Source organism: Vigna radiata, chromosome 11 (genome assembly GCF_000741045.1).
Source record: "Vigna radiata var. radiata cultivar VC1973A chromosome 11, Vradiata_ver6, whole genome shotgun sequence".
NCBI classification, from domain to species: Eukaryota; Viridiplantae; Streptophyta; class Magnoliopsida; order Fabales; family Fabaceae; genus Vigna; species Vigna radiata.
Window position 1 is genome coordinate 19,204,301 of NC_028361.1, and position 12,122 is coordinate 19,216,422.

At 34.5% G+C, this 12,122-nt stretch overlaps 1 protein-coding gene across 1 annotated transcript in view; it reads right to left on the reverse strand.

Moving 5' to 3' along the window:
* LOC106777520 (mediator of RNA polymerase II transcription subunit 23) overlaps nt 1–12,122 on the reverse strand; it is a 58,547-nt gene that overhangs the window by 17,410 nt on the left and 29,015 nt on the right. The window contains exons 9-12 of the mRNA XM_014665098.2: nt 8,206–8,289; nt 7,583–7,677; nt 5,676–5,838; nt 5,318–5,563 (exon numbers count right to left, since the gene is read on the reverse strand). Of these exons, the coding sequence (XP_014520584.1) occupies nt 5,318–5,563; nt 5,676–5,838; nt 7,583–7,677; nt 8,206–8,289 (588 nt within the window). The remainder of the gene's footprint in view (nt 1–5,317; nt 5,564–5,675; nt 5,839–7,582; nt 7,678–8,205; nt 8,290–12,122) is intronic.

The window sequence follows — 12,122 nt, forward strand, 5'->3', positions numbered from 1 at the left end:
GGGGGAGAAAGCACTTGAAGTGGATGAACTCTCCTTCTTGTCATTACCATGTTTGTCTTTGCAGGATGCCCAAGACCTGAGCAATGAAGCTACCGTAGTCCACAGTGAGCAAGAAGAGGAAGACAGATTTTTTGGCCAAAAATATGCAAGAAGAGAACAACCCACTTCGACTCTAGAGCAAGAAAAATTGTCTGATCAGGAGGTGAAAATCCCTGAAGATATCAATAAGGAGGAGGTAAGTATTACTGAGGATTTACCCATTGCATTGAGAAAGGGAAGAAGATCATGTGCTAAATATCCTATTTCTCAGTATGTTTGCACTAACAATCTCTCTGATAAGCACAAAAGTTTTATTGCTACCATTGATGCCACAGAAATACCTATCAATCCAGGAGGCCATGAAATTTGAACATTGGAATCAAGCTATGAAAGAAGAGATGAATGCATTAGAAAGAAATTCAACTTGGGAGATTGTTGATAAGCCAAGAGACAAGAAGGCAGTAGGGTGTAGATGGATATTCACAGTCAAACATAAGGCAGATGGGACAATAGAAAGATATAAAGCTAGATTGGTAGCAAAAGGATATACCCAGACATATGGGATTGATTATGAGGAGACATTTGCCCCAGTGGCAAAGATGAATACAGTTCGAGTTATTCTCGCTTTGGCTGCCCATTTTGGATGGGACTTGCACCAGCTGGATGTGAAGAATGCATTTCTTCATGGAGATCTAGATGAGGAAGTGTACATGGAGATTCCTCCAGGTTTTGAAGTGAAAAATGAAAGAAACAAGGTATGTCTCCTAAAGAAAGCATTGTATGGTCTTAAACAATCCCCCAGAGCATGGTTTGGAAGATTTACAAAAGCAATGGTTTCCTTGGGATACAGACAAAGCCAAGGAGATCATACTCTATTCATAAAGCACTCTTCTGCAGGTAAACTCACTTGTCTATGTGGATGATATGATTATTGCAGGAGATGATGAAATAGAAAAATTGGCATTAAAGGAAAAATTGGCAGCTCAATTTGAAATGAAAGACCTGGAAAAACTCAAATATTTTCTTGGAATAGAGGTTGCCTACACCAAGAACGGAATTTTCATCTCCCAAAGGAAATATGTACCAGATCTCCTCAAAGAAACAGGAAAGTTGGGATGTAGAACCGCAAATGTTCCTATAAAACAGAATCACATAATTGGAAGTGAAGAAAGTGCTCCTGTAGAGAAGACCCAATATCAGAGATTGGTGGGAAAATTGATTTATCTATCACACACAAGACCAGACATTGCTTATGCAGTTAGTGTAGTGAGTCAATTTATGCATGATCCAAGAGAGAGACATATGCATGCAGTTCACAAAATTCTCCAATGCTTGAAGTCAAGTCCAGGAAAGGGCCTATTATTCAAAAAGGAAGACACATTGAATATGAAGATATATACTGATGCTGACTATGCAGGTTCTATTACTGACAGAAAATCTACTTCTGGGTATTGTGTATTTCTTGGATATAGTTTGGTAACATGGAGAAGCAAAAAGCAAGATAGAGTATCCCATTCTAGTGCAGAAGCTGAATTTCAAGCCCTTGCTCAAGGAATGTGTGAAGGACTCTTGATAAAAATCATCTTGGATGATCTTAAAGTTAAAGTGGAGCACCCGGTGCAACTACACTGTGACAATAAGTCTGCTATGAGCATAGTCCATAATCCAGTACAACATGAGAGAACCAAACACATTGAAATTGACAGACATTTCATCAAAGATAATCTTGACAGAGGCTTTGTGATTACAACTCATGTTCCTACAGAACTTCAAATAGCAGATATTTTCAAAAAAGGGCTTCCTCCGGGTAGATTTCAAGATCTTGTAGGCAAGTTGGGAATGATTGATATTCATTTACCAACTTGAGAGGGAGTATTGTAATCTGGGATAATATCTGTAGAATCTTCCTATTTAGAGGAAATAGATACATAATATTTTATTTTATTTTATTTTTCCCTAGGTTTCCTAGTTTCCCTATTTCCCTTTTTAGGAGAACTAGATTATTACAAATAGAAAGTTTGAGAATGTATTTTTTATGATTTGAGAATAATAATAAGTCTCAGTTTCAACTCTAGTCTACAACTAAATCGTTTAATCATGGTCAATATATAGGAGATGGAAAGTTGTCTTAGTTATGGACTCTAGGGTTTGCCTCCATTACAACCTGTCAGAAAAATTGTTTTTGATATTATTCATACGGGATAAATAGATCAAAAATAGAATACAAAGACTTAATCTAATTTATGATGGAAATAACCTATCCCTACAATTCAGGATCAATGATCTTGTACAATAAATATAAAATATAATGTTAGCCTATTAATATCATCCAAATTATCCTCCTAGTTATGGAATGTAATTAAATCTCCTAATTCTGTAGTTAAAACTGTACAAGTGTGGCATAAATAAAGGGATTCTGACAAAGCTTCTAGCACCTTAATTGTATTCAGGATTAGCTCTAAATCACTTAGAGATTTGTCCTAGATGGTGCTTCTTGTAGATCTTACACCTAAAGGTGTCAAACAGGGTGGTGCATCTCTAGTTGATGGACCAAGTAGAAAAAGTGTGACTAATGAGGCCAACCCATATCCGAAATTGACTAAAATTTATAGGCCTAGCCTGACCCTATGGCAAACCAATCACTAATTATATGGTCAAATTTAAGAACATAAATGGAAGACAATTATCACCTTACAAACTAACTTCTAGACTTGAGTTTAGCTCGCACACAACTCCACAATAGTATTAGAGTCTATCTTAAGAATTATTGATGAGTGAATTGACTAAGATATGACCAAACTAAAGTAGATAATAGGGAGAAAATACTCATCTTACAATTCAATATTGAAAGATTGAGTTAAGTCATAACCAATATTATATAACTTCTCCATCCAAAATAACACTGTCTAACAATAACTCTTAGAATGTGAATTTTAAGTTTAACTTAACCTTACAAAACGAATTTGTAAGAAAAGGTTTGTATAATTTATATACTATAATTTAGTCATATCTGTTATAGCTAAAGAAAAATTGTAGCACTATTGAAACCAAATAACATTTGTAGAATTAATGGAAAACATTGCAATATTTAAAACTTGAAAAAGTAACTACCCACTAACAGTTTGATCCTAATTTTAATCCATCTATGCAAAGCATAATAAACAAAATAACTAATTTCTAAAAACAAGGAACGGAGTTTGACTCAATCAAATTAACAGTAACACACTCCTAAAGCATTTTCTTAACACTCCTCCTTGCTTTAGGAGTTGTAAGCACCAAGTCTGGACCTTAAAAATTCAAACTTGCAAGCAAACAATGGTTTAGTAAGAACATCTGCAACTTGATCTTCTGTTTTGCAGTAGATAAGTATCACATCTCCACATTTTTGTACTTCCCTTAGGAAGAATAGCTTGATGTTAAAGTGTTCCGTCTTTCCATGAAACATGGGATTATGAGAGATAGCAATTGCCGCATGCTTATCAATACGAATCTCTATGCTTTCCTTTTTTTTTTCCAGGTCAAGATCGAGTAAAAATTTTGTCAACCATGAAGCATGACTCACAATAGCAATTGTAGCAACAAACTCTGCTTCAGTCGTGGATTCGGCAGACTCAACTATCTCAACATCACCAGACTCGACATCACTTTTGTGGTTACTGTGGTAAGGCAATTTCTAAATGCTCCTTGTGATGGCCATTGGGATGTTGTGAAACGTATTCTTCGATAAATAAAAAAATGCTCTAGAATAAGGATTATTGTATCAAGACAAAGGTAGTACTAAGATCACTTATTACATTGATGCAGATTGGGCAGGATCACCATTAGAAAGAAGATCCACTTCGAGGTACTATGTTCTTATCATAGGAAACCTTTATCTCATGGAGAAGCAAGAAGCAAAATATAGTTACCAGATCTAGTGTAGAAGCAGAATATCATGCTATGGCAGCAACCACTTGTGAGAGTACGTGGCTTAGGCAACTACTACTACAACTAAAAATAGGTAACATCCATGAAACAAAGCTTATTTGTGACAATCAAGTTGCACTTCACATTGCATCAAATCTAGTCTTCCATGAAAGAACCAAACATATTGAAATCAATTGTCATTTTGTTATAGAAAAGGTGTCCTCTGGACAAATCACTACTGATTTTGTCAACTCTAGCAATCATTTGACTAACATATTCACCAAGTCCCTTAGAGGCTCTTAGATTGAGTACATTTGTAACAAGCTTGGTGCATATGACAGATATGCTCCAGCTTGAGGAAGAGTGTTAGAATGTCTTGAGATTGAAACTGTAAAAATATTTCTAGAGGGCTTCAAAGATCCCTCTCACTCTCATTCTATATATAAGAACTGATACAATAATAATAAATAGGGTAAATATTCTAACAATAATAAATAGGGTAAATACTCTAGCAATGATAAATAAGATAAATATTCTACCAGAATGTAATAAACTATTATAAATTTGTAGGAAATTAACCATTACATGATCTAGGAAATTAGGATGATTGATTCCTAATTATTAGGTGTTTTTATTATAATTGATTTTGTAAAATAGTAATACATGTTGTGTGGTCTACATTAGACATACAATACATTCAGAACATATACAATTCTATAAAATTAATGCTAATAAGTAAACGGGTCATATAGAAGTTTCCAATACAACTACTTACTACCTATATTTGGTACCTACTCTAACAATACTAAATGGAGCACAAAGTAGTAGTCTCTCGACTGTTAGCCTATGCGCTAACAATGGTCTCTCACCCATTTATATCAAAAAGGAATTGTGCTAAAGTAGCAGTCTCTCGGTTCCTACCATGTCATAAGCTTTTATGCTAAGTCATCAGTTTGTCCAAACTTAACTCACCCATAATCGGACAATTCTTAGGTTCTTCACCTTGAAGGCTTAAGCCTAGGTGGCTGTGGTCTGTCCCTTTAGGGCAAGAAATCTAATATATTTTTGTTCCAAAAATTGGGCTCGAGGCCCACTTAGGGGAATAAACCCCTAATTTTATTCCTCCTTATTGTGCAGACCAATTACCCCTCTAGCCCATATAATAATTGTTTCTAGGCCTATAAAGGTAACTCTTCACTAACACTAAGGGGGGACATTGAATGTTTCTAGCTTAAGCATTTTTCAGTTTTTTGCTAGAACAAAAGGAAACAATTCTGCAGGATGAAACCAAAATTTGGCTCCATCATGTACTCTATTCTTTCTCATCTGCAAAACATGCAATAGATATGGCAACATAATTTGAATAACAAACCTGCTGCCATGTTTGTATAGCAAGGCTTCTTTTATCACTTCGACCACTCAATGCTTCACGAAGAACAGAAGGGAAGTGATGTAGTGTTTTCTCCGACCACGTATGATGGCTAGTTGCCATAATTTGTTCCAACATATTTTGTAGGTAAAGGAGGTGTTCAGCATCAGCAATTCCACGAGTTTTAATTAGGATAGCAAGAGTTATAACAGTCACTCGATTCAAAGTTTCAGTGAAGTCTGTCGGGCCCTGCAAATAGTCCAGGAAATAAAACAAGTTTTGTTTAGCTCCGGGTGACTACTAGTACTTGACAAAAGAATAAAGAATACAGTTTTCAGCTTTGAGACAAAAAAGCAAGTACCTTTCCTTCCCTTTTAACCAAGAAAAAGTCACGCAACGAGAAAATAAGATTCAGGCACAGGTTTTCAGCTAATCTGAATACTCGATGATCTCCTCGTTTTCCTTTTATAGCCGAAATTATCTTTGTAACATCATACATTAGGGCTTTGCTTTTTCCCTGGTATCTACAAATGGAAATTTATATTTATCAGTGAAAACTTAGGTGGCAGCAGTTACTGCAGATGGCTATTATTTATTATGTTATGTTGTATTATGTTGAAATTCTGATTTGAGTCAGATGAAAATCTGATCAGATATTTGCAATTATGATACATTTTATTTTATGGCATATCATATATAACGTTTATAGGAACAAAATCCCTACAAATGCTTGTATTTATTGAAATGACCCTACATAAATCAAAGGCTGTGATGTAGTTCAAAAACATGGTTCTTAGCACCTGTTTCCCCTCATTGAACAGTAGTTAGTTATACTATTACCAGCTATGGTTCTGCTATCTGCTCCGGTCTGCGATGCAGCGCGCTAACCTCTATATAAATGCAACTCTACTCCCAGACTACACTTAGAATACAAATTACACATTTTTTCTCAATTCTCTCTTTCTTCCAAGATTTGTCAAACTCAAAATATTACGTAAACTCATGAAAGATTCCTAAACTCGAACTATAAACTCATAAAAATTTACTTTATATAAAAATATTTTAAAATATTTGTAAATAACATAATAATTTAATATTTATAATGTTCTAAATAATTTTTTTATTTTTTACAGTATTATAATTATTAGTTTATCATATTATATATTTTTAAATATTTTTCTCTAATATTATTATTCTTTTATCCTAATTTTTATTTATTATAGTTTATACTTCACAAAAAAAAAAGTTGTTGAACTTAAATGCTGTCCAAAAAGTTCAGCATAGTAAAGGAGAGGCCCAATGGTCTAAAACAATAAAAAGTTATTAAACTGAAAAAGTTAAAACCCTAAAATGTTTGTGCCGCTGACCTCAAAACTGAGGTGGAGAGAAAACTGAAAATAGTAAGATATGCCAAAGCGTGGAGAAGAATCAAAAACAAAAACACAAAGATGGAGCATAGTAGAGAAGATATAGGAGAAATTTGTTGGTGCAATAGGCGAATCAACATCAAAACCCAAAGCAGCCACATTGTTGCAAGAGAGAGCCAATGAACCATGAGATCATTCCCTAGATGCATTCTGCATATATATTGACCTAAAAACAAACAAAGTCAATGGCCTTTCTAGCTAATTTCTAATGTCCAATTGAGCTTCCTGAATCGCCCCTAAATTTGCGATTTCACGCAAGTTTAACCAAGTTTGCTCAAGTTTACATGAACCTATCAAAAAACAATTCTACATGCGAGTTAATTCGCTTTAGGGGGTGTGAGAACGTAAACTCAGACAAGTTTACGAATTGACTCGCGATTTTGATAATCATCCTTCCCTCGAATTCTCCCAACCATGGTTTTCTCACACTCTGAAACATAATTTTAATGCTGGTTCCATTAAAAATAAATGATATTTGCACATCTATGTTGAGTTCTGGGATAAATTTTGGGGTAAAGGCCTAGATGAGACCATAAAGCATAATTTAATTCTAAAATGAGTTTAAAACTTCAAAAAGTTAGAAACGAAAAAAAAAAAACAAAGAAAAAAAGTCCATACAGTGAAAATAAAAATTTTACAGAAGAAAATAAATTCTGTGACTTAAATGAGAAAATAGTCTACACATGGTCAGTCTAAAACAATTTTGCACTTACACAATCACAACAACCAGAACCTTGTATCGTGTGCTAACTTTCACAATTACCTTAAAAATTATACCAACAGCTATTTCTGGTTGGTTTTACACTGACAGAACACGGTATTAAACTCTAGATATAATCACCTGTAAAGTGGAAGTAGTCGGTAGTTCAATATCTCAAGCACTAAAAGTGTTACCCCAGGTTTGCTCAACAAAGAAGGATTTCTTTGAACCAGATGCTGTAATAAATCACAATTTTTTAGAGATAATTATTGTATGAGTTAGCAAGAACAAAAAAGGTTAAATAAATAAAGAATACAAATGAGCAGCAAAAATGACTAAAAAACATCATGAAGCCAGGAAAAGGATAAGAATTAGGGAACGCTAGATTCTATATGAACAAGTAAAGGTGACAAACACAACTCTATATTGCACTTTTTTAGACTTTTAGTACTCATTCTTGTTTTTCACCAAAGTAATTTAACATTACAGATTCACAGTAACAAGCTAGATCACCTACTTCTTTTGTCCATATGACTTCTTTTCAAGATAAAGATAAAAAAAAGCAACCCGACGACTTCCAGAAAGTAAAGTTCTGCTACAGGACTAACTCATTTAACATCCAATTTCCCATTTCAACAAATGATAAAGTAGAATTAGTTCCATCTAACATTTATTAAATTCAAAAAATAACACATTTTTATGTACAAAAAACCAAACAATAAAGAAAAAACAAAATGTTATCATCATAGGGGAAAGAATATTACATTGAAATGCGAACGGAAGAGTGAATGAGGTGCTAAGAGCAGCAATCTGGTATAAGTTTCAACCATTGCAATGCTGGGTATAACCTGCAGTATGACGTAAAAATATCAGACTATAGTTATCCTCTAACCTTTAAGAAGATGCACTAGCTAGAGCTGTCAAAACAGATAACCCGACTCGATCTGGCCCGGTCCATCACGGGTTGGTCACTTAGTGAGTTAATCCAACCCGGCTCGTTTATTAGCGAGCCAGAAAAATTCGAACCCGGCCCGACCCACCACAATTTGGTGAGTAAACGCATTGACTCACTGGTCCACTTAATTACAATTTTTTCTTAAATAAAAAAAATTATAAAATTCCTATAATTCAAACCTAAATAAATTTCATCCCCAAATTTCACTTCCAACTTGGATATTTAATTAATTTTGAAAATAGAGAACCTAAATAATTTTTTCAAGCAAAAAATAATAATAAATATTTTTTTTATAAAATTAAAATTAAATTTTAATAAAATAAAATTAGGTAGGTGGGTTGGTGGGCCAACCCGGCCCACCACGGGTTCAACCCACATGAGCCAGGTTTAAATGAACCGGGTTAAAATCTGTCCCGCATAAAAAAATACAATTTTTTCAAACCCAATCCAGTTCAAACTTGTGGTGGGCCGGATTGGCCCGCGGATTGTAACCCATTTTGACAGCTCTAACTAGCATTATTCATCACCAGTTCTTTGAAGAAGAAATCCTTACTAAAAAAAATAACAACCAGGCCTTTCTCAATGGTCGTACAGATTGTACTATTAAAAACCACTTTCTCCTTTGCTTTTTTGCTTAGCAGAAGTTCTCAGTAGGAGCATTGATAAATTACACAGGGATGGTTTGTTCTTAGTGGGTATAATTTTGCTAAACACTCCCTTTATGTAGATTACATCATGATTTATTGTAGAGGTAATATCGGCAATTTGAGGAATCTTATGGCTGTATTGCAAAGATAAGAAGAGCCAAGTGGCCAAAAGATAAATAAATCAAAATCAAAATTCTATTCTGGTCCTACCCCTACTACTGCAAGAGGTAGAATTATTGATCTGTTAGGTTTCTCTTCAAGTACACTCTATTGTTACATCTTGGTGTGCCTATTTTCAGAGGAAAACCAAAAAAAAAGTCATTTCATGCCTATTGCTGATAGAATGGAAAGATTATTTGCTTTCTTTCATGGATGGAGTTATGTTTGTGAAATTAGAGGTACAAAGTATGCTGTTCTATACTTTGCAGTTTTTTTTTTTCTCAGGTTTAATTGTGACGCAAGCAACTGATCTCTAGTAAATGGTTCATTTAGAAGTACCTAAAGCCGTTAAAATTATTTGGACAACTATGGGCAAGCCATTTTTTTAACGAGGACTAGGGATTAGATTGGATAATGACACTAGTACAACACTCATACAATATATATCATACACTGCTGAAGTGTCCGATCTAAACAAAATGTTTTCTGGGTCATTGACACACGTTCAACAAGGCACCTACACAATGCTAATGAGGGCAGACACTACTTTTTCTGAATGTTAGTATTAGATTTTGAGGAGAGAAGTAAACATAAACATACCAAAATTGATAAAAGATCTGGTTTATGCAACACTTGTTAATGTACAGAATCATAAGTCTTATTAAGAGACTACGATGTTGTCCTAACAGCTTATTTTCTTATTAAGAGAATGTTGTCTTCTTCTGTTAATAATAAGGTTCCTAAACCCTCATCTACCGATCCATCATTGGGACGACATTATCCTAACTGATTGTTTTCTCATGTGTGAGATCCTATAAATTATAATAACCAGGAAAATATACAAATATGGTTAAATATTTTAAGTAATTTGTTATTTATAACTTTAAAAATTTATTAGAATGTGATAAGAGATAATGGAATACTTTAGTGATATGTATAGTTAAAATAAGGTTTAATAGGTTCAAAGATCCCTATTTTTGCGTGTTTGTTTCAATTAAGTCCTCTTATTTTGAAAGTGTTCAATTGAATCCCTAATTTGATAAAATTGATTCAATAATATCCTTTCTGTTAAATGGAATAAACGGTGTTAACTTTCTAGAAACGTGACATGTTGAGCTGTTCTTTGACCAAGACGTGGCACATAGTAAAAAATAATGATATGGATTTATTTGATTTTAAGTTTAAAAAAAATTTAAAAATAAGCTGACAATCGCTCTGCTGTGGAACAGGAAGACTCCGGCACTTTGAGCTCTTTCATGACGACGGCGATGGCACTGACCTCCAACCCTAATCGATTTTCTGGCTTCCGCCCTTTCTCGTCTTGCCTCTCACGCCACCCCCGGCTTCGTCCTCCTCACCACCAGTAGCAGTAGAAACCTTGTTCATCTGCTGGAACCCAAACCCCAAACCGTTGTTATTCCCTACACGAGCCAGATCCATGAAAACGCTGTCGTTTGGCTTCGCATCTTCTCTAACAACACCAGCCCTGACCAGAAACTCCTCCAAAGTCATCTCTCCCAGACTGGGTTGTCTCGGCGTCTGTGCAAGATTGGGCCCGCCGTGCCCACCGTAATCCTTCGAAATTTCCTTCCAAACCTCATCCACTCTCTTCTGGCTCAGAGTCCGCGGCAGCGTCAGCGACCCCTGCCCACCGGCCTCCCTCCTCCGTCGCCACCAGCTTCATTTTCGAAGCTCTTGAAATTCATATCGAAATCATGAACAACGAAACACAATCCCAACCTGATATAGAAACAACTCCACTGGGACAATTCCAGAAAATTTTGGCCGATTTTCAGCACTTGAAAACCTAATAGTTTAGAAGCCATAAAGTTAAGCTCGATGGATTTTTCTGAAAACCTGCTTTCTGGAAGAATTCCATCTGGTCTTTTTATTGTTGGAGGAGAGAAAGCTTTTATTGGAAACAAGGGGCTGTGTTTCGAGGGAAACCTAAAACCTTCCCTGAATTTTGATCTGAAGATTTGTGCCAAAATTCATGATCAACCAAGGGTTCTTGCTAATAAATTTGTCTTTATCTTTCTAATTCCTTCTACCTTTGTTGTTATTTTAACTGCAAAGATGGAAATTTTGGGGAAAATTAGGCATAGAAAAATTAGTCTGAGAAAATTAGCTGCAGAGTCACGGTGACGAAGATGAAGATTATGGAGAAGACAAAGAAAAAGGTGTCGGCGTGTCTTTTTTTTATGTTATCTAGTCAGCAAACAAGACTCTGCGTGATCATTAAGAATTGTATAGTCAGCGTGACACTTGGCTAAAAAGTTAACGCCGTTTACTAAGATTAACGGCAAGGACATTATTAGTTCAATTTTACTTAAATAGGGACCTAATTGAACACTTATAAAATAGGAGGACCTAATTGAAACAAACTCACATAAACAGGGACTTCCGAACCTATTAAACCTTAAAATAATAATTAATGGAATATTTTAAAATATAAAATATAAAATATTATATATAAGTAAGCTTAATATTATAGCATAATATATAAATATATACACACACACATATATATATACATATATATATATATATATATAAGAGTTGGTTGATGATCCACCATTGCCAATCCCAATTCTAGTTCTAGTTCCCTCCCAACTTAGATGAAGAAGAGAAAGTGGAGCACGTTGGGTTAAGATGGAGATGGCTGGAGATGACGAGAAAGGAAAAAGATCAAAAATAAGAAAGAAAATAGAAAAGCGGAAAAAAAGAACAACACATCCAAAAGCAAATGGTTGAGGACTGAATCCAAACATTTCTTATGATTGAGGATCTAACAAGATCAAAGTTTTAAGAAAGAATTAAAACCACAATCACATTATAATTTAAAATCAAAATCGTACTTAAGCCATATATATATATATATGTATATATATACATATATATATATATATGTATATATATA